Source organism: Coffea eugenioides, chromosome 3 (assembly GCF_003713205.1).
Source record: "Coffea eugenioides isolate CCC68of chromosome 3, Ceug_1.0, whole genome shotgun sequence".
Taxonomy (NCBI): Eukaryota; Viridiplantae; Streptophyta; class Magnoliopsida; order Gentianales; family Rubiaceae; genus Coffea; species Coffea eugenioides.
In genome coordinates this window covers 16,150,568-16,172,987 of record NC_040037.1, presented here as the reverse complement: position 1 = coordinate 16,172,987, position 22,420 = coordinate 16,150,568, and the positions used below count along the sequence as shown (strand labels likewise).

Genomic DNA, 22,420 nt, shown 5'->3' with positions numbered 1-22,420 from the left:
ATGCCAACGAATGATGTAAAGCTTCTTGGTGCTCCTGCAAGCCAATACGTGAACCGGGTTCAGTTTGCCCTCAATCTAAAATCAATAGACTATGAATTCATCCCACAGAATATGAGAGAAAAAAGTGAGCTCCTTCTTAAATCTAACCCTGTTCACAAGAACATCCCAGTACTCCTCCATGGTGATAAGCCCATATGTGACTCACTTGTGATTGTGCAGTACATTGATGAGTTCTGGTTTGATGGTCCCTCTATCCTTCCTTCTGATCCCTACGACCGTGCCATTGCCCGCTTTTGGGCAGCTTACATTGATGACAAGGTACTACTATAGCATTTGCTGCTTGACCAATCTTTTTTCACTTGACAAGGCACCGGTGTATCCTCAGGGATCGGGGTAGGGATGGTTGCCAGTTTGTGCATTTCAATAAATAAATCTGTTTGTTCAAAATATAAATCTATTCCAACGTAATATAAATATAGAATACTTTTTTCTATATTAGTCCCACACATGATATTAAAATCGATATGCATCTTGTGATCTCGACTGCAAAAATTTTTTTTTTAATGCAATCAAGGTGATTAACATTTCATGAATGGTTTGTACTACAAACGTTTCTACCCCTATTTCTATATCTTTATTCAACACTGTGCATGTGAAGTAGCAGGATTCAGTGACGGACTAAGGGCACAGCGATGTACTGAAAGCATGCATAATTTGGTAGCTAAAATTTGTCCACCAACACAAAAAGAATTTAAATGTAAGATTCAGATAATGTCGTGTAATTTTGATATAACTTCATAATTGGGTCTCCATAAACAATAATTATATACAATTGTAAAATTAGCTTGTGATAATTACTATATATATATATTTATATATATATATATATATATATATAGCGTTTTCACTGGCCGTTATTCCTGCCTGTCCCTGTTCCGTTACTAATGTGTTTAATTGGTATGCAGTGGATTCCATTTTTCAAGGAGCTTACAACTGCAAAAGACGAGGAGTCCAAAACAGCATTGGTGGAGAAAATATTAGAAGGTCTAAAATTCTTTGAGGATGTATTCGTGAAGGCCAGCAAAGGGAAGTGCTTCTTTGGTGGAGAAACAATAGGTTTTCTTGATATCGTTCTGGGCTGCTACTTGGGATGGCTAAAGGCTTGGGGAATTCAGTTAGATGTGAATTTTCTTGATGAAGCCAAGACACCTGCCCTAGTGGGATGGGCTGAAAGCTTTTCCTCGGACAAAGCTATTCATGGTATTATACCAGAGACTGAGGAACTTTTTAGAATTCTCCAAATCATCCTAGCTAGGGCAGCAGATGCTGCTTCAAAGTGAAAAAGTACCATTATTCATTTACTCAATGGATGATGCCATCATCGGTTGTCAACTTATTATTATTATTAGTATTATTATTTTCTGTGTGCTGTGTGGCAATAGTAGTAAACTTGTAATGGGAAAGCCTTCTTTACCAAAAGGGAAATTCTCATTTTAGTTCTTTGCATTCCAATTTCATATCGTGTTATTTGTATAAAACAAGTATCATGTGAGACATTCCATTTGAATACAGATCCTTTTGTCGCTCCTATTTCAGATAGACATTACATTTGTATACAGATCCTTATGTTGTTAAATTCCACTTCGGATCAGGCGTAACCGAACTTTCTTTTGACACACCTTTCCCTATTTTTTTTAGACTCCATTCGCTTATTTATACAATCTAAAATTTTGTGTTCACTGTTAAAGCCATCACTAACTTATGGCGACATCTGGGCCACATTCGTTTATGAATTTACATTTCCTAGGATTTTTTTTCTTTCTTCATTCTGGTAGTAGTTTGTCAGAACAAATTGGTAAAGGGCTACGCATGGCAACTGCCCCAAGGGAGCTCGTGAGCTATTAATGATTGCTCCGGGACTGTCGTAGATTTGGCTACGGATCTTTATGTTACACCCAAAAGGGTAACAGTCCTGATACGCACCCAAATATAGTGACACTTGCCATCCTCCTTTAACAAATAAAACTCAAATTCAACTTCTTTTAACCCAGGCGACCATTGCTCTTCTTCTCCATCCACAAAAGTTTCTCCTCCCTCTTTGTTTCTAAATCCCCAAACCTAACCTCATAACTATTGAAGAATGAGTGAAAACCCCAAATCCATCTTCTCTCTAATGGAAATCTCCACTGCTTTCTCATAATAAGATCTCATAAGAAATTCTTTCAGAACTGAAGCTATGGAGCTTTTGATGAGAAGGATTAACTGATTTGTAAGAGCATAACAAGAAGGCATGGGAAGTGAAAGGGGAAGAGCCCTAGTTTGCTCTTGTTTTTGATCGTTTGACTATTGTGCTTTCTTTGGATGGATAAAGGATAAGATCTTCATCAATGTTGTTAAACCCGGACTGAAAAATGAACTTGGAAGAGTTTCTGGTTTGTGGTTTGACCGGTCAACTAGATTCAATGTTCAATTATTTTCTATTTATTTTAATATTAAATAATGTGAATAAGGCTAAAATATTTATTCTAAAAATCAAAAAGTAGTAACTCTAGTTGAATTGCCCTGTTGTTACTGATATTTATCGGTCCAATAGGTTTTTGACTCATTTAATTAAACTTTTGGGTCAATTATTAAACTTGATTGGAAACATTAGCTGGTCGCACCAGCTGGCTCGATCCAATTTTCAAAACACTGGTATTCATTGGTGGATTAAGAACCTTTGCTTGAGTTAATAAAGGCAAAACTTAACTAGAAGTCGTATTTAATAACATAAAAAAAATGACAGATGTCACTATTTCACCTTGTTAGAGTGTCTAATAGAGGTGTTACACTTAATGTAACAAATTTTTCTTGCTTGTAGATTTAATGTAATGTAGAAGACTTCTTGCCCATAGATTTAATGTAATGTAGATATAAACTAATTGTCAATTTGTGTAAATCTGCTCAAATGATAATCTGTATTAAAGAAATTATTGGAAGGAAATGATTAAGGTAGTTATGTATGATAACTGATTCTGATTCTCACTCCTATTCTGATTCTGATTCTTATAATCATGCATGCACAGATCTCATACAAGATATAGGTTACTACAATCATCTTTTCAGGACCATACATTAATCAGACTTGTGGATATGAAACCAGAATAAAACTTCTTACAGGAAATACATGACAATCAACCAAACGCTACAGATGTGACCCTCTTGGTTAAATGAGCCAAGAACTCATAGACGTAGCAATTATTTAGTACATCAACTTTAGGATGTTCACATACATACAATTGAAATGGCACTACCACAACATAGACCTTCTTCAAACACCACAGAAATCTTTGAGGATGTTTTGTGATTTCCGTCCTTGGTCAGTGGCGTAAAAGTTGAGCAAATCTATATGGACAAATGGTTTGAACTGCAGTGGCTTTTCATCATTAACTAATTCTTCTGGTACTTGCACCATCTTGCTGAGGAATGAGAATAAGGCTATAGTGTACCTTGTTTCTTTTCCATTGGCGTCCATGGTTACTTTGTGGTTGGAAGAAAGCACTCTATCATTACTCCAAGCCTAATCCAAGGCCGAAAACGTTAGAATTTACACATATTTACTTTGGCACGCAAACGCTGAATTGTTTTTTTAATACTTCCACCTCTTCTTATGCTTTTTTCACCCACAACTGTCAAGTATAAAATTTGAACCTACTATACGTGTGATTTTTGTGTGTTTGGCATATCTGCAGATTAATTTGTTGACACTAGGGAGTGAAAATTTTCAGTTTACACAACGGTATTAGATTTCTTTGACTTGTCTAGCTAAGTGAATGTCTACTTTTCTTTAATATTAATTAGGCCTTTTCTATCCTATATCCCAAAGCCATTGAATAGACACACAAAAAGAGGGAGTGGACCCACAATAGAAATACTAATAACACATCACCAACTCCTTAAATTCAGGGTACTTTGGCAATGACAATGTGAACTTTTGCAAACAAATTAAACCCGGCTCACTTCTTATTCTCTGCCCTCAGAGCAAAAAAATAGAAGAATCCAGCTTAGTAATAAGCACAAAGAAGTGTCTCTAGTTTGATTCATGCAACAAAAAACCTTTCTACTGTCACACTTTGTAAGTAACATAAGCTCAAGCTCTTATGCATAGTGTTCACTTTGTTCCTCAGAACTTGTGAGTAAATCAATTTTCATGGTTGAGAGACAAAATTATTTATTTATCTTCCAATTTTGTCCTATTGTGATCTTAATGCAATAAATATATGGCTCATGCATTTTTATCAAATGACTTGTTCGCAATTATCAAACCTGGCAGGCATCCCCGGCCATCACAACAAAGGATTTTTGAGGAAAATCAACTTTGATCCATTCATCATCCCTTGTCCTTATTTCCAAGCCAGAAATGTGGTTCTGATAAAGGATGGTCAAAAAGCTCTTATCAGTATGAGAAGGAAAAGCCATGGTGGTCTCATTCACTTCTGGGGCTCTGTACTTAAGGAACCGAAGAAGATATCTGGTCGAGTCTATGTGAGAATCGCTGTATTTCTCAACACCATAGCTTTCGAACAGCATTTTTATTACCATTTCATCTAACTTCGCCACTGTCTTTGCAAATGAAAATGAACTTTCACTGAAAATTTTTTGATGCAAAAGAAAACAGGTAAGAGCAACCAAAAGGAACTAGAATTGAATGTAACGAGAATCATAAATCAAACATAAATAATTTGATAAGAAAAAGTACTTACTTTAAAATTTTATCTATCCCACGCACTATAGATATATGATACTTGTTAAAAGACAAAAAAAAAGAAAAAGAAAAAAACCACCTGAAAGATTTGTTTCCTTTGGGCCACATGAGATTAGTGAAGCTTTGTACTCCATCAAGAGTGGTGGCATAATCAATCCCTAAGCCTTCATGGAGTGGAACAAAGGGAATTTGGCCAATGTAGCCGTGGTAAGGTTTTTCATTGATATTTTGGACCTTGAGTTCGGTCGGGAGGTCAAATAAATCATCAGCTGCTTGAAAGATGGCCTTATCAAGTTCAGGAGAAACTTTGTTGTACAAAGCTATAAAGCAGCCGTGGTTTTCGAGGGCACGCTGGATATCATTGCATGCCGATGCCCAAGAGCTTGAACCCGGCTTCAGTTCTTCGTTTGTGAAGTCCACAACAAGAAGCTTTCTTGGTGCTGGGGAACCCATAGTTCTACTTTGTTGATTGATTACGATTAAGAAATTGTATAGGGGCAACTTTTGGCAATGATTAGTGTGTTTGAGTGGGTTTCTATAGGGGATTTGGTTTATATATACTGTTACGACATCGTGAGGGCTTTTTTGGCACTCAACTACTTCTTTTGTTTTGCATTTACTAAATTTGTCTATGATTCTCCATAAGTCACCATCGTGGAATCAATATATAATACAAATTACAATTCATTCAAATCACAATCAACCCTCACACTTGTGAGACAAATATCCAACCCCTTTGGATCTTGGCCTTCGAGTTTAAACCCTAAATTAAAACTTCATTGGTGTGATAGGTATGTTTTTCACTCAAGTGTTTCATAGTTTTGGCTATATATATAAGGGAGAAATACAGTTTTAGTCTCTCCATTTAAGACACTTGAATACTTTTAGTCTCAAAAGATTAGGCAAAATATATATAAGTCCCTAATGTTTGGCAACTATGCTCTTTTAGTCCATAAAGTTCCGGCAAAATCAAATATGGCCCCTAATGCTTTTAATTTCATGCAGATTTAGGACAATTGAAAGATTTTTCTCAATTTTTGATGAAATCTAGTCACATGTAGTCACGAATTCATTAAATTGGATTTCAAAAAAAAAATAAAGTAAAGTAGCGGCTTAATTTAAATAATAAGGATAACTCATTTGTGAATCATGGGTAACTAATTAATCAAGACACAAAAAAAAAGAAAATTTCAAATTATACAAAAAAATAGGGCATGGGGTTTTTTCTCTTGAGCACAATAGTGATAGAGAGTGAAAACGAGTATTGGATCGATGAGTTAGCTACTTTGAATGGTTTCAACTTTGTAGTTTAACAAATTTCATCTTGTTTTCATCTTTTTTTTCCAGAATCATTAACTAGTGGCATGCTAGCATGCAAGTTTTTAGTCCATAATTTTTTGTTTAAAGTTAGCCCCATTTTTCTTTTTTATTTTTAAGTTGAATTTGATACACACAAGCCTAAATTCGGTAATTGGAGAAAACCTTTCAGTTATCCTAAATCTTCTTCAAGTTAGATAAATTAGGGACCATATTTATTTTTATTGAAACTTCAAGGACTAAAATTGTGCATGTGTTGAACATTAGGGGACCAAATATGTTTTTGTTGAAACTTTAGGTGCTAAAACTATACCAATGCTAAACATTAGGGACCAAATAAAACAACGCATGTGTAGAACTATATTTCTCCCAATATATAATTTACTAGAAATTGTAACCTAATACATGTATTTATGACGGATAAATTTGCATATGTGTCAAAATTTTTTGGTAGTATAATAAAGATGTTTAATGTTTTATTAATATATAAATTATTAATATAGCAAAGATGTTTCATGTTTTATTAATATATAAATTATTTATTTTACGTAAGTTTCACCAACCACGTATTTGTTGCGCCCCGCGACCTGTAGGGTGACATGAAGGCCTTAGCTGTGCTCCTTCCCATCGCCCAGCCAATGGTGCAAGTAGCTTAGCGGCACTCAAGCAAGTAGCCGACGCAGGGGACCCGTTGACCAGCGCCAAGTGCCGATTTTTGCCAGGATGTGGAGGCCAATTATATACTCTTAGGTATTAGTTATCCGGGATGTACAACTATCTCACCTCACAGTTTTAGTGCAAGTGTTGGAATACTGCTAGCACTAATTAAGGTTATTTTTACAAGGATATATATGGTAAATCTTATATATACTAACAGTGTATATATATTATCATCATTAGATTCATGATTTATGCATAAAAATTAAATTTCAAATTTAAATTTTACAATGTATATATCATCGATATAGAAAAGATTAATCCATATATATACATATATGTATGTGTGTATGTGAGCTCACTAAAACATCAAGCAAGTATTATGTAACGGTTTACACTAAGCAGGTCACATGATCCAATTGTAATTTTTCTGAATACTATTGTAATAGTTCTCTTTGCTATCAATGTAAATGAAGCATGACTTAAAAAAAAAAAAAAAAGCCAAAAGTAATTGAAGCTTGATGTTATTCCACTTTGCCTCTATAACCATTTTGCCACATTTATATTTTATTCACTTCAAATATGATTGCGGTGCACTTTAATTGCCGACGGAAGCAACCAGACAGAGCTCTGCTTAATTGCCCTTAACACAATGGTATGTCATTTAGCTGCACTGGAATCTTATCTTGGAATCATATTGACAGTCTTCTGAGCAATAATTTTCCTTCTCTTATACTTTTGGTCATCAGTCGTCAACCATTTTAGAATATATTCTTCAGTAGTAGCATCCATATATAGTATGTAATCTTCAAGTTCAGGCTTACCTAAAATACTTGGACTGGTGCCGACTGGTCTAACACCTTTCCAATATTAAATTTTCATGCACACGAGAGTGTTGCAGGATAATCTTTTATAAGATCAGAAAGCTGTCGAACGATAGCTGATGGCAATTGGGTAAGAAGAAGATAGGCGTGGGAAAGGCCCACTGCAGTAGTCACGTTTGTCCGATGCGTTGCTGTTGCACCGTCGCCTTGGCCAGAGCACCCCACCGTGTCTATCTGTATGTAAATAAAATAAGAAAGAGAAAAACAAATGCTCTGTTCTGCTGTACATATTTGCGTCTTTCTTCTAGGTTTTTTGTATGATGTCACAGCTCATTTTCGTTATCTTTTGGGTGCATTAAAGAAAACTGTGATGTCTACTTTGTGATAACCCATAATGGTTAATGCAGAACTTTTCTTTGTTTTAGAGTCGGAGGATGTAACTGCTTGATTCTTTTCCTTTTTTGTTTTGTTGCTAGAAGGGTGTAACTACTTGATGATTTCTATCTCTAAAGTGATATTTGATTAGAAGAAATACAATTTTGGTCACCAATGTTTGAGCCATAGCAAAACTTGAATGTTTCAATCGAAACAAATATGGTGCACAAAGCCTTTGATTTTTGTCAAAGTAGGACAATTATCGAAAATTCAAAAATGCGTGATGATTAGAATCAACTTGTTACTAGCCAACAATTTTGACAATCCACTTTTTTGTTTCCAATTTTTTGGTAACTAATAATTATAGTTCCTTAAGTTTCAATATTAATCGGAAAAATTTTAGGATGAAATGAGATAACAACTTTTTTGAAATTCCATTAGATGTGTATTAAGAATTCTAATGAATAAAAAATGAAAAAAAAAACTAATTAGACATTTTCTTTTAGTGTTTCAATTATTCATGGCACTAATTTCTCGTATGTTCTTCTCCATTCCATAGTTAGAATTAGTCCTATTATTTGCTTAATCTCATTGTCTTAGATATAGCATAATATATGTGTTTGTAGTTTTGCACAATAAATAACTAATTGATAATGGGTTTTGCGCAATAAATAAGTAATTGATAATGGGTTTTGCACAATAAATTTTTATTCATTAATTAATAATTCGGTCAACATTCACAGGACCCTTTAGGTTCTTCCACATGACAGAACGTCATAAAACTCTGTCAGTTCTTGTCCTTTGCTTGAATTCCTCTGCAGCATTCTTGGTATATTTGTTATTTAATCAGTAGCCTCGTTTACAGCTTGAGGAGCTCCTGGTTGAGGATGAAAATGATGTGCAAGAAGACCATTATGAAAATACTTCCACTCCTCTTCTTCCACTTCCGCGTGAGGCGGTGGTATGAGATATTGGATATTACTGAAGCTGCTGCATGAAATACAGTTAATGGTTGTTTGGGAGTTTGACAAAATTCATGGTGGAGCTCATTTATTTTCCTTCTTTTAGATGGTTGGGATTGTAGGGTTGGGGAGGGGGGGGGGGGGGAATTGCGTGACCAGTGTAAAGATTGTATAGTTTAGCTTTGCAATGAAATAGCTAGGTGTAGTAACGGTTGCTTAAAATTTAGGAAAAAAAAAATTTAAAGCAATCATTTCCAAAATGTTCATGGCTATGATTGGTCAAATTGTAAAATTTGAAATGTGCAAGTCTCAAATCACATATGCACATCGTTTTTAATACTATGTATGAACTTGGAGAAAAGGTGTTCTAAGCTTACATAATATTTTGAGTAATGTATATTGTTAAACAACGGACTTATATTTTGTTTAAATGGATGTAAGTGTCCCAGAATAGTCGCACGCACAATCATCTCTACCCTTAACCTGTTTGTTACTAGGGTTGGGGGCTGGTGACGCACTGCCACTGCAGAGCTTTCTCGTTGATGACATGACATAGAGGATTAGAAAGAATCAATGACACATTGAGTTGATAAAGAGTATATATATATATATATATAAGATTAATCTTTCCTACATTGACAGTGTATACACTATCAGCGTTGGATGAATAATAACTATGCAAAATTTGAATTTAAACTTTAATTTTTGCACACATGTCATGAATTCAACGATGATAGTGTATACACCATCAATGTAGAAAATATTTACTCTAATATTATATATATATATATATATATAGAGAGAGAGAGAGAGAGAGAGAGAGAGAGAGAGAGTTGTCATTTTATATGAAATTGTTTTGGCAGGATAATTTTGCTTTGCCAGTTTCCTGAGCCAGAGACATGACCTCAATGCACTTAATCACTAGACTCTACGCCTTGGATCCTTTGATCCAGGTTTGAGAAATTACTTTTGGCTACATAAATTGCTCGATTAATTAATGACTTATCGCATGCAGGTAAAAGTTTATGAAGATGTTAAAATCAGTATTGGGTTGAACCTGAAATTAACAGAACAACTGGTATGGTATTCAGCTGGCAAATGGCAAAAGTATATTGGATTTGCGAAGTGGAGATCATGGAACAAGTTCAGCCTTCATATTTCACTTCTGCAAGAAGAAAGATAGAGCCCAAACATGACTGGCTATGATACATGTATTTAAGGGACTGATTTTTTCATTATTTTAGATATTAAACGTACATTTAATAGGTTGACTCTGCATATAACACAAACTCTTAAATCGAAGAGTTATTCATTTTCCAAATCTTTATTTCTTCTTCATCTAATTTGCCAGCACATAGCCTTCCTCTTCGCCCTTAAGTTCATTCCTTAATGCTCAGTACTATCAGATTTTCATCAACTTAGGCATAGGGCTGACAACTCAAACACCACAGTAGTCTCTTATGGGACATTTTGATCGCTTGCCCTCATCAGTGTAGTAGTAGTCAATATACTTGTAGTGATCGAATGGCTTAAACTGCAGCGGATGCTCATCATCAACTAGTTCTTCCGGTACTTGAACAATCAAGTCTCTGATGAATGTAAATAGGCCGAGTGAATACCTTTCTGCATTTTCGGTCATTACAACCCGATGGTGTGGAGGTTCAATCCTGCCATTAGTCCATGCCTAGGCCATCCACATCACAAAAAGAACTCTAGAGATTAATTAACTCAAACATAAATACTTCAATGATTAGAGTCATAGAATTGATAATGAAATATCCCTCAAACATAAAAGCTACAATGATTAGAGTCATGGTATTGATAATGCGATAATTGTGGTAGCACATGATATTCCAATAATTAGCCTGCTCGTCTTGTTAGTATTTTCGTAGCATTATCCCTCAACCTATTCAGCTTTCAGACTTAATTAGTTTCATTTTATCAAAATTTCAATTTCCTACATAAATTTTTCGTGTATAATTTTCAGATTGTTCAAGAAACTTTTCCAAACGCTAAATGATTCTTTGTATATATCTATGGGTTGTACGCAACTTAAAAACGGTCAAAGGATTACACATATTTGGATAATCTCAATTTATCTGACAACTTCATACAACTTGTAATAAGATTGTGAGTGTGACAAATAAACATGTGAATCAGATTAGTCAATATAAGAGATACCACTTTTTGTTTTTCTTTTTTTTTCCCTATAGAGAAGTGAACAAGCCTGCAGATTTGCTTGCTAATTATGCTTGTAGTAGTACAAGAAACTCAATTTTCACTAGCTTTTCTGATTTGCCTAAACTTGTAAAAGGGGATTCCGCCTAAATAAAATGGCTTACCCTTCGTGTAGAATTATTTAGTTTCATCTTGTGTATCTTTGGAGGTTTCAATATATGTCTCCCTCTCTGTAATAACATTTGATTATTAATAAAAGCTGGCCAACAACTTCTTGTGTACGGGGTATTGCCGCTTAAAAAAAATTGAAGGAATATGGACCGAAGATGAAGCTCTGTGGGGCGTGCAACTTACCATGCATACATCACCAGCCATGACGATGAAAGAGAACGGAGATGGATCAATAACCATCCACTCGCCATCCTTAGTTTTGATCTCAAGACCTTTTACTTGATCTTGTTGAAGAATGGACATGAAGCTTTTGTCTGTGTGAGGGACAATTCCCAAATTCTTTTCATTTTCATGAGGTCTTCGGTACTTGATTAACCTAAGAAGGTAGGACATCGACCCATGGAGACTTTCATAATTCTTCTCTATACCATAAGCCTCCGACACCATTCTCATCACCATTTGATCTAACTCAGCCACAATCTTCGAGTACGAGAATGCAGTTTCACTGTTCAAAAATGAAACAACGAGTATTATAGTTTTACCCAACAAATGCAAATCGAAACAACAATGAAGAATCAAATAATTTCGTATACCTGAAACTATGATTTCCGTTGGGCCACAATAGATTGGTGAACTTTTCAACTCCATCAAGAGTAGTGGCATTTTCAATGCCTAAACCTTCATAGAGAGGAATAATAGGCTCTTGTCCAACATAGCCGTGTGAAGGTGTATTAGAAGTGTTTAGGACTTTGATTTCGGTTGGGAGATCAAACAACTCCTCAGATGCACGGAAAATAGCTTCATTAAGTTCCAAAGTGACTTCATCATAAAGGGCTATAAAACAGCCATAGTCTTCCAGCGCACGTACAACAGCTTGCCTTGTAGATGGCCAAAAACTAGAACTTGGATCTAAGTTTTTCTTAGTGAAGTCTATGACAGGAAGGTAGTTCTGTGTTAGAGAACACATGAAAAGGATCGTTATCCTGTAGCTTGCTTTGCTTGGATTATTGAAGTTTAAGATTGACAAGTGAAAGAGAATCTACAGTTTATGATAATTGCTAAGAACTATTCTGCTCAGGCATTTACAGGATCTTTTAAGGCCAAAGGGTACCTTGATCTTGGTTTATTGAAGTAGTTAGTAATGGTCATCTATCATATCCTTTAGGTGGCAATAAAATAAAATAAAATAAAAAAAGTCGTCATGTTGTGGGGAAAGTTTTATCTTAAATTGCTTGAAAAGAACAAGTTTCGCCTAAACCTGCCTATTCTTTTTGATTGATTCTGATGTAGGGTTTTAAATTCTTTTGTTGTTGATCAATAAGTGGTCCCATAATATGGCGAATCAATTATTAGCGTTAGGTAGAGTGTCTTTCCTAACAAAAACTCCAAATTGCCTTTCTCGTAGTAGTAACTATGAAGCAAGAAGGGGAACTTCTTTCAGGACGAAGTGAGTCACAAATCGTTTAATCCTCCCTTCTTTGCCTTCATAATTGTATTAAATGCTTTCTTCTTTGAATAGAAACTTCATTTGTAAACATTTCCAGACACAAAAACTTTCTCTTTTTTTTTTCAATGAACAAAAGTTTGACAGTTTAACTAGAGGGAAAAAAAAGAAAAAATTTCCTATATAATTTACCATGCAAGCGCGGGCACACTCATATTTAAAATTCCCCAACATTCAATCACTTTAACTCATCAATTTGATGTAAGTACTCTTTTAGGAATATCTTTTTATAAAAATTTGTGCCTTTAAGACACTGGTTAACACACATTTTTTTAAAATTTTATTATGCATTAGATTTATTTTCCGCTTTCATTTTTATATATATTCTCTATTTAACCCTACTATTTAAAAAAAAAAAAAAAAAAGGTATCACTTGGAGATCCAATTAACTGGCTACCAAACCTTTTCAAGGATTAACACCTCAATCCTCCGTTATTTAATGAGTGCCTTGGGACAAAAGCACCTGTTACAGAAATCCATAAATATCTTGTCTGCTACCAGAGGCTCACTGCCAATTTATGGTAATTATGTGTCTAAATAGATTGTCCATTTGTGTAGATGACTTAAATTTTATCATGTATTAAAGAAATCATTCAATTTTTTGTCCAATATTCACAAGTTGGATACACGAAACATATCAAATCCGCCCAAAGTTGTCATAATTACGATGAGAAACATAACGAATAGTTGACCATGAAACTAAGGAATGAGGGACTAAAGAAATTGTGCTTGACAAAGAAATATGAAGTCATTGAGAAGGATTCGAACGTGAGAAGGATTCAAAGGGTGAGCCTATGAACTGTGAGCCCCAGCGCTGCCTATCACGAGGTGGGACGTACAGGGTAGCTCCAGTACCCCACCAGATTAGAGTATTAGACATGTTGGAATTTTGATAGGACTTTGATGCTGAGTTTTTAGACTAATAATAAATTCCAAATCATTGCATTTTGTCTTCTGTGGTAATGTCACTTGTAGAAGGTTAAACAGATGATTTGTATGAATATTCGGAGGGATGATGATTACAGAAATGGGGCACATATGGTTGTTCTATTCACGGTTCAAAAGTTTTTACTTAGGCAAAAATTCAAAATGTGCCATCCAAATAATGTCACATCACTCTAATGTAATTAATATGTTTTAAGCCATATATATCTTGTTGACAAAAAATTAAACCAAACTATTTAGACTTTTAATAGTTTTAGAAGTTGATTTGTTATTTGATAACTAGATTAGAATTTGTGTCAAAACTGGTTTAGGAAATATAGTTGATTTAGGAAATATAATAGACTTGTGTTTAGATATTAGTATTGAAATAAATATTATGGTTTTATGTGTTTATTTAAAGACTTGAGTCCGACTTTTGTTATTAAGAGACTTGTGATTTTTGAGTTATAAAATTATTTCCTCTCCAGCATAATACTTTGCCTTCCTCTACCCAAAGGGCGATTAGACAATTGAGAGCATGAAACTTTGTTGAAGGTTTGTTGTAATCTTTTTACTTTTCCAACTTATTGTTTCCGGGACTTGTGCTTGTGACCAGTAGGTTTGTGGACATTTATTCCTTCATTTTATGTCTTGGAAAGAACTTCATCCTTTGTTTGATTTATTGATTGATTTGTGAGATTCCAATGTTACTTCCGCTATGCGATTTTTTGTGCTAACATATCGAATACTGTAGCTCTCATAAAAAATTGTAAAAATAAATTACAATAATATACAATATGTTCAAAAGGTGTTATAGTGTTTAAAATCTATTAAAAGAGATATTAGAGTACAATTGTTCCTGCCCCTTTACTAATGTTTATAGCTCAACTGCTTATGATGCCTTCTGTCTTTTTGGTTTACTTGTACAATCTTATATTGATGATTATCATGACTAACTATAGTTGGATGATCTTCGTAACAACTTATGATGCTATTGTGAGTTTGCATACAATACTCCATATAGATCTTCTGGTAACGGTATATAGTTGGATGATGAACAGCATCTATTGGACATCCACTAAAGAAATGCTTTGTTATGTACTATTGATTGCTAAGACATTGAATTGCCACAAATTGTCAAGCAAAATGCCAAAAACTAGAGAGAAATAATCATCCATTAATTGTGACCTATATTGCCTGTCAGTTGAATAAATGAATATTTCAATTTGATTATGGTGCAAACCTAGATGGATTGACATCTCTATTCAAGTCTAAGAGGAAAGAAGAATGGGATGTGGCAATAACAACTCTGGCAAGGGGTGTGACCCTTGTTACAATTAAATCAATTAAAAACTTATGCAATTTTCTTGTGTCTCTATAATAAAAAAAATTTAAATTTTTAGTTAATGTTGGAAACTATAAACTAGATTAGAACTTTCTTTCTTATTATCCTATATGATAATCAGGATAACTAGATGGCAACAATAACATCATTATGGAAATAAAATTTGAAAGTAAATCATATTGGAAATATTTTTTTTAGCAAGATTGTTATTTTGGCAAAAAACTCACTCCTACTCTAAGTATGTAATATATAGATTGATTTCCTTAGACTCCTGTCTGAAATTTCTACTTTATAGCTGGGAAAACATTTTGATGTTATTATGCAGTGCCGTTTAACCTGGCAGACAGATCCTATAAAAGAAAACTGCTGGAGAACCCGTAGTAATTAAATTAGTAGTAAATCACGCACACCTTAGAAAGTGGAAAGTAATCCAGTACGCTAATCATGCATATGGTGTCAATTGCAGCTAATCATTAGATGTTTTTGCTTTTTTCTTCTGCAAATTTCCGGTTTTATACTTAAAAGAATGTGAGGTATGAGCTGCACGTGATTTTTTTATATAAGAATATTAGCAGAAATGAGTAGAGGAACTAAAACGGTGCTTTTTTTTATATATAAGATGAAAAATGATCATTTCATCTATAAGTGACCTAAAAAAATACAAAACTAATATGTGAGAGATAAAAAACATCATTTCATATGTTAGATGAGTTGCTCCTGATTTGTCCAAAAAAAAAAGAATGGATTCTGCTTTTATTCCTTAAACGTCAAAGCTATTGGATGTTATTAATGAACCCATTTATTATTATATTATTATTATTATTATTTGATCAATATAATAATAATTATTATTAGGGTGATGTTATTTACACTCTAAATATGTTATTTGCAGTCTCAGTATTCCATTTTCAATTTGATGAGACCGTATAACCCCTACCCTAATTTCTTTTCTTGCCTATGAGAAATTAAGGCAGGGGTAATATGATCTCATCAAAATGAAAATGGAATAGTGAGAGTACAAATAATAATACCTTATTTTTAAAGTATATATTACCTCGTGTATAAAAATACAGCTAATTGATCACATTATTCAAAATTGCAAACTTAAAACTACTAGTACTTAACCAACAACCAAAATGGCTGTTAGCCACCATCATAGTCTTTAAGAGTTGGTGGGTTGGGAGATCAAGAGTTCAAACATTACCTTCCACCACTTGTCATCTTATGTGGCTTACCATTTTGAGGGGTTTAAATCCATACGAGTGCACCCACCCGTGTGGTCCGATAATAGTTGTCGGTTCTCCAATAACGGTCCGATGATAGTTTAGTTCCCGTCAGTTCTCCAATAAATTAAATCCACATGTGTGCACACACCCGTTATGTCGTTCGATGATGGTTTAGTTTCCGTCGGTTTTTCAATAGGTCCAGTTGAACCCTCGTATAGGGTAGTCAAGTCACTGAGTGACAAAAAAAAAAAAAAAAAAAAGCTTCTGGTACTTGCTTCTACTGGGAAGTGAACTGATAAACAAACTAAAGAAATACTGTAGAAGATTCTATGTTCCTTGGACAATTTAATAGTAATACGCGAAGTCGATGAGAACCCAAGGCAAATATTAGCATGTCTCGATGTTGTAACTAGCCAAACATTGACAGTAATATGATACTCTAATATCTTTCCAAAGCACAAGAAAACATGAACACTAATTACCAGTACATGATAAGATGAAGATTTTGGCTTATACCCGCAAGAACAAGATTTTGCAAACGAAATTAAACAAACGATTACATTAACGGATACTCCCATACATTTAGCATAAAATTATGCAAAAGATATTTCCTCAAAGACTGTGGGAGACAACCCTTCCCTTCCACAATGAAAGACAGACACCACAATACGAGAGTTATAGTAGTAAAAAATAAATGAGCAAGTAATCGTTAACCACCAACAGGCAACGGGCAACAGGCAACAACAAATCGATTTAGGTTGACGTTGACACGGTAAGGGTTTCGGCATCACTTGAAACGGTGGGCACACTCTGAAACACTTTGCCAATTCTCTCAATCGGCACCACGGGCAGGTTCTGCCACACCGTGTAGCCGTAACCCCTCTGCGCCGCCCTGTAAGCCGCGGTTTCATTGTATTTCTTGCACCAATAAGCAGCCGTGGGGACAATCATTTGAGCCACTTGAGGGAACAGGGGGAGCTGGTTCAGCAAGCGCCAAGCCGACACCGCATACTGCCCAGCTAGGGGCTCGTACTTGAATAGAATTCCTTGCCTGTAGGCTCGTACGTGTTATAAAGCGTTTGGGCGATGGTTTTAGCGCCGTCCACCAAGCCGGCCAGCTGCAACTCGGAGGCCACCCCTCTAGCCACCTCAGGGGCCTTCTGAGCCGGCGAGAGCAGCTGATGTGAGAATTGCTTCAGCACCGGGGCAATGGCAGAGCTAGGAATTGCAATTAGAGGGGCGAGTCTCTATTATTTGGATCAAGTCCAAATAACTTTCAAATATTATTGTTTGGGTTCTTGAGAAGGGGCAAAATGAAAATTTTTATCAATATTTTTTGGGGGGGCAAAACAATATAATAAAAAAATTTTTACTTAGAAATTTTTTTTATAACAATTGGAGGGGGGGAAAAGTGAAATTTTTTATCAATATTTGGGGGGCAAAACAATGTAATAAAAATTTTTTTACTTAGAAATTTTTTTTTTTTACAGTACATGACGGTCTAACTCGTTAATCCATTCGTCGACCTGCAAATCACGAGAGTCAACGGTGAGCTGATGATCACGTGAATTATTAGATGGCTACGGGGGGAATGAATGAAGGAATCAGGAAAAGGAAAGCCGTCGCGATTCATGTAACTACTGACTTTTGAGGAAGAAGATAACCAAACAAGAAAAAGGAAAAACCTTGTGATCTACGAGCTCGAGAAGCTCCAAGGAGATGTCGCAGAACTTGCGGCAGACAGGTCCAATGGCTGTTCTGACAGTTGCTTCCACAGTTTTAACGCCCGGTTTCAAAGGGCCGAAGCTTTCTTTCGCATAGTTGTAGAGTGATGAGAAGGAAACGATCATGTAGATTGCTCCAACTTGGATGAAATCAAGATACTTGAGCTCCTTCTTCTCGCCTCCTCCCTCAACCTTAACGAATTCGATTCACAGAATTAGCATGTCAAGGACTTGGATATGATTTGCAGGGGAAAGAAGTTTAAAATAAATAAATAAAAGGACATGCATAAGGCCAATAGCTTGCCTAGTTTGGGAGTTTAGAAAAGAAAAGAAAAGGACTGAAGTGATAGGTTGCAATTTTATCATTTATTTTATTATTAATTTTTTCTATTATTTGAACCGATTTGGATTAATTGTTAGATTCTACTCACTTTTCGTAATTTATAATTATTTCAGGGAATAGAATGAAAATACCATAACAAGTGCCAATTTGACAGTTATCAGAAAAAAATTCAAGTAGCAGACATTCAGGAATATTTTTTAAATATAAAGATGCGAACCCTTCTTAATAATTGGCAAAAGATAGCATTAAAAAGAAGGGGGGCTGGAGTCTTCTTGGACTGGGCGGCGGATGCCGCACGGTAACAGTAGGAACTAGATATTAGATACCTTTCCTTTGACTTTTCTTCTTCATATGTTAGTGGGGCTCTTGGTAGTTCGTTCCCTCGCATGTCAGGAGCTTTTGAAGAATTGAATCGTTCACTGTAGTTTCTCGTTTTTCTTTCATTCATTCGGCCGAATTGAATTCGCACGGGCAAGGACGATGGCCGCAGTTGTTGTTTCACTTTTGCGTGGGTCCTTCTTTTCAGGGATCAACTAAATCTCCTTTTTTAGTCAAGAAATAATGGAGACTTTAATTTACCTTAAAATTGTGAGATCGATTTAATTTTATTCTTTTCTTTTATTCATTAATATTCGCATATTCTTTTATTACAGTGCTTATGGTTGTCTAATTAATTGATTGTCTTGGATTCGGATAATTAGTGAATTTGGTAATCTATTATCAATTGGGGCGTTAAATCCGTAATTATTTAATTGCCCTAAAATAGTGACAACTGGCATGATTGGGTTTGTGTCAGTGGAATATGCGGGCTAACCTAAAATAACCTTGTTAATGTGTTATTTGGTTAGAATAGGGCTCCTCTAATACGTAAGGCAATTGGGGAATTAAATCTTATGGGCGTATCTAGGATTATTTCTCAATTAGAGCAGTGATTAACGGGCGTACCTTAATCACCGACACAATGAGGAGGGGTTGACTGCCATCACTTGTTTGGTAGTTATAACCTATTTATTGATAAATAATTGGAATTGCCTTTGTTTCGATGATCAATTAGGTGAACTATTGCTGAAGTTATTTCTTGGCTAGATCCTTAATTATCACCCATTTGATTTTAGTAATTTGTTATTTAATTTTTAGTAGTTTCTTAGATTTTATGTGAATTTCTTTGATTGTCACCTTCTGCACAAAAACACCCCCTTTGTTACTGTGAATTTGAAAAGAAACAGTTACACCCAGTCCCTGTGAATTCGACCCTGCTTACCGCTATCTACAGAAGTTACTTTTAGTTTGAACAGGTTTTATTATTTCACAGGCTGACAACCTGTCATGAAGCCTTAAGCTAGAAAAGAAAAGAATAGAATAGAAAAGATTGGAATATCTTTCCATATGTTATTTGGGAGTTTTGGGGGAGAAAGGGAACGAAGTAGTTTTTCGCAACGGATCTTCTGTCCCACACCTTGTGCTACTCTCTGTCCCACTTTTTGATTTTTTGAATTTGTTAAATTTTGTGTATTACTCAATTAATAGTTATTGAATTTTAAGGGAAAAAAAAAAAGAACTAAAACATGATATTTATGTAGGCGAAATAGTAATATAATAAAAAGTGGGATAGAGAATGGCACAGAGCGTGGGACAGAAGATCCGTTGCGAAAATCACTTTGTTTGGAAGTGGAGAAAAGTGAAAAGAAAAATTTTGTTTTACATAGAGGCCCTTAAATCTTAAATTTAAGATCCGTTATGGTTATATTATAATCTTTTTAAAGATAAAAATAGTATATGCAATAATTCACTTAACCAACTCCACTTTCTCACATTTCCAGCCCAATTTTGGGCAGGAAGTTTTTCTAACTTGGAAGGGACCTGAAGCCCTTCCTTTTGTATTCAATTCTTTCCTATCCAAAGTTTCAAACGTCAGAAAAATTCAACTTTTTTAATAATCTTTTCCTTTTTCACAAAATCTGCTCTCTATAGTGATAACTGACAAGACATCCACGCACATGGCAAGGAAAAAAAAAAAGATTAGATGTATTCTTTTGCAATTTTCACGAAATCTTGACAAGCCTATACGGTGCCAATAAGCTAGAAAGAGTTTACCAGCACAGAGAAAAATATATCAAGAAAGTGGCTAGAAGATGAAGGAAGGAGGTCGAGTGGTCATGCTCACCGACGCCGTCGGCTGTTTGACTTCATCCGATTCCGCCATAATCTCCCTTTGAAGAAATTGAGAATGATAATTAGAGAGAAGAAGAGGAACACACGAGAGACAAGTTACCTACCACTAATATGCAAAGTGCAATTGCTAAAAGTGAAACAAATACACTGAATTCGATACAATGTGCCTCATGTTGTATGTGAACGGAATCAAATGTTAGTAACCACCGCCCCTTTTATGACGGTGGTGGTTCCCAATATTGTCCGTGTGACTCCCGAGCGCTGAGCAGTAAGAAATCTATAAAAATGGAGACAGGTGAAATAAATAAACTGGATTCGATACAATGTGCCATACATTTTTTTTAATTGAGGGTAATGTGCCTCACGTTTTATGTGAACGGAATCAAATGTTAGTTATTATCCCAAAAAAAAAAAAAAGAACCAAATGTTAAGCACTTAAATTTAATGGATTAAGATTTTAACATATTCAGATAATTTGATAATAAAAAATTGAATATTTGAATTAATTAAGTGGTATTGAATTTCGTACATAAAATTTGCTTCCAAAATTAAGTGATAAATTATTCACTTATCACTAATTGTGATATGCATTTAAATATATTAAATTTAATATTTAACAATTCAATAAATTAATGAATTTCAATTTCAATTTTCAAATTTCAAACATCAATTTTATCAAAGGCACCTAATAACCATTGGCCCCTTTTATTATTGTGGTTCCCAATATTGTCCATGTGACTGCTGAGCAGTAAGAAATCTATAAAAATGGCTTAGGTTAGGCCCTACATTACTGTTCCTCGCGTGAGCGACAAAAAATTGTTGTTTCCTTTTTCTTCTTTTTTTGGAATTAATTGTATCGATTATTGCTATATTTTGAAATTTTTATAAAAAATATACTGTAATAATTTAATACATGTGATATAAAAATATGACTGATACATGTATTCATGAAAAACGTAAAAAAAAATTTTTTAAAAAAAGGGCAATACAAACAAGTTCCGCTCACCTTTTTTTCACAAAATTACTCTCTTTTGACCAAAAAGAATTAAAAATTGAAATATAACTCACCCAATACTTACACATGAGAAATTTTATCATGGATTAACAACTTGGCAAAATTTAGCAAGCTTTAGTGGTTCCTCTTTATGTATAAATTTCAAAACTTACACAAATTGTTGCTAATAGAATCAGTACGGTAAGTTTCAAGATTTTGTTGGAAAGCATTTTCATTAATCAAAAATTAATTACTGAGTTTGGAAGTAATTAGTCTAGACCCAAAGAAAATTTTTGGCTTATGCACCATTCCAAGTTCCAACACATCACTCAGTTAAATACTTTTGGCACGACTCTCAAAGCCACATTCTAGTAGGTAACACCCACAATTAAGTACTCCAAATTCTTAACGGTTTGCAAAATAACACTTTTTTCTTCCCCTTAATGCCTGGTGTACTAATTTACTACCCTCCAGGGCAAAAAGAAGAAGGTCTACAGGCTTTGGTACACACTGCTAGTTTTCCACGCGCGGATTTGTAGAAGTTGGTGGGCGCCAAAGTATGGGGCGGATGCGAACCTTGCCGGCACGCTTCACTGTGATGGCGGTTTCCTCCAATCTCATCTAAAACAGTTTTGAACTTCTTTGAATCTCTATATAATCGCCTTCTTCGAATCTCTCATGTGCAGTCCCCCGCTTCCTTTTTGGGCTTTTCTATATCTCGGCGGCTGCGAAAGCTAAGGGGGGGGGGGGGAAGAAAATTCCGTCTAATAACGCCCATTTAGGGTTGCATAGTTTATTGATAAGCAATGTTTTTAAACTCGGACCGGTCAGTAAACCGGAGAGGTGGCCGGTTCGCGGTTCGACCGGTTCAAAGGTTCACTGTTTTTTTTTTTTTTTTTTTTTGGGTGTTAAGTACTAAGCAGGTTTCATTCTACACTTGAACTTTACCAACATAACTTA

General features: G+C 34.9%; 3 protein-coding genes and 1 pseudogene across 3 annotated transcripts; 1 reads left to right on the top strand and 3 right to left on the bottom strand.

Annotated features, from left to right (window-relative positions):
• On the top strand, positions 1-1,340 carry LOC113764630 (glutathione S-transferase U17-like). Its single transcript, XM_027308591.1, has 2 exons — positions 1-318; positions 966-1,340. The coding sequence occupies exons 1-2, from the start codon at positions 1-3 to the stop codon at positions 1,338-1,340; spliced, it is 693 nt and encodes a 230-aa protein (XP_027164392.1).
• Positions 1,341-3,310: 1,970 nt separating this feature from the next.
• Positions 3,311-5,197, bottom strand: LOC113764774 (probable 2-oxoglutarate-dependent dioxygenase AOP1). Its single transcript, XM_027308760.1, has 3 exons — positions 4,824-5,197; positions 4,306-4,627; positions 3,311-3,559 (listed from the first exon to the last, which is right to left on the bottom strand). The coding sequence occupies exons 1-3, from the start codon at positions 5,195-5,197 to the stop codon at positions 3,311-3,313; spliced, it is 945 nt and encodes a 314-aa protein (XP_027164561.1).
• A 5,120-nt stretch (positions 5,198-10,317) lies between these two features.
• On the bottom strand, positions 10,318-12,377 carry LOC113766177 (probable 2-oxoglutarate-dependent dioxygenase AOP1). Its single transcript, XM_027310392.1, has 5 exons — positions 12,315-12,377; positions 11,822-12,177; positions 11,412-11,733; positions 11,222-11,287; positions 10,318-10,563 (listed from the first exon to the last, which is right to left on the bottom strand). The coding sequence occupies exons 1-5, from the start codon at positions 12,375-12,377 to the stop codon at positions 10,318-10,320; spliced, it is 1,053 nt and encodes a 350-aa protein (XP_027166193.1).
• A 4,603-nt stretch (positions 12,378-16,980) lies between these two features.
• Positions 16,981-20,497, bottom strand: LOC113766176 (annotated as a pseudogene).
• Between the last annotated feature and the right edge of the window lie 1,923 nt (positions 20,498-22,420).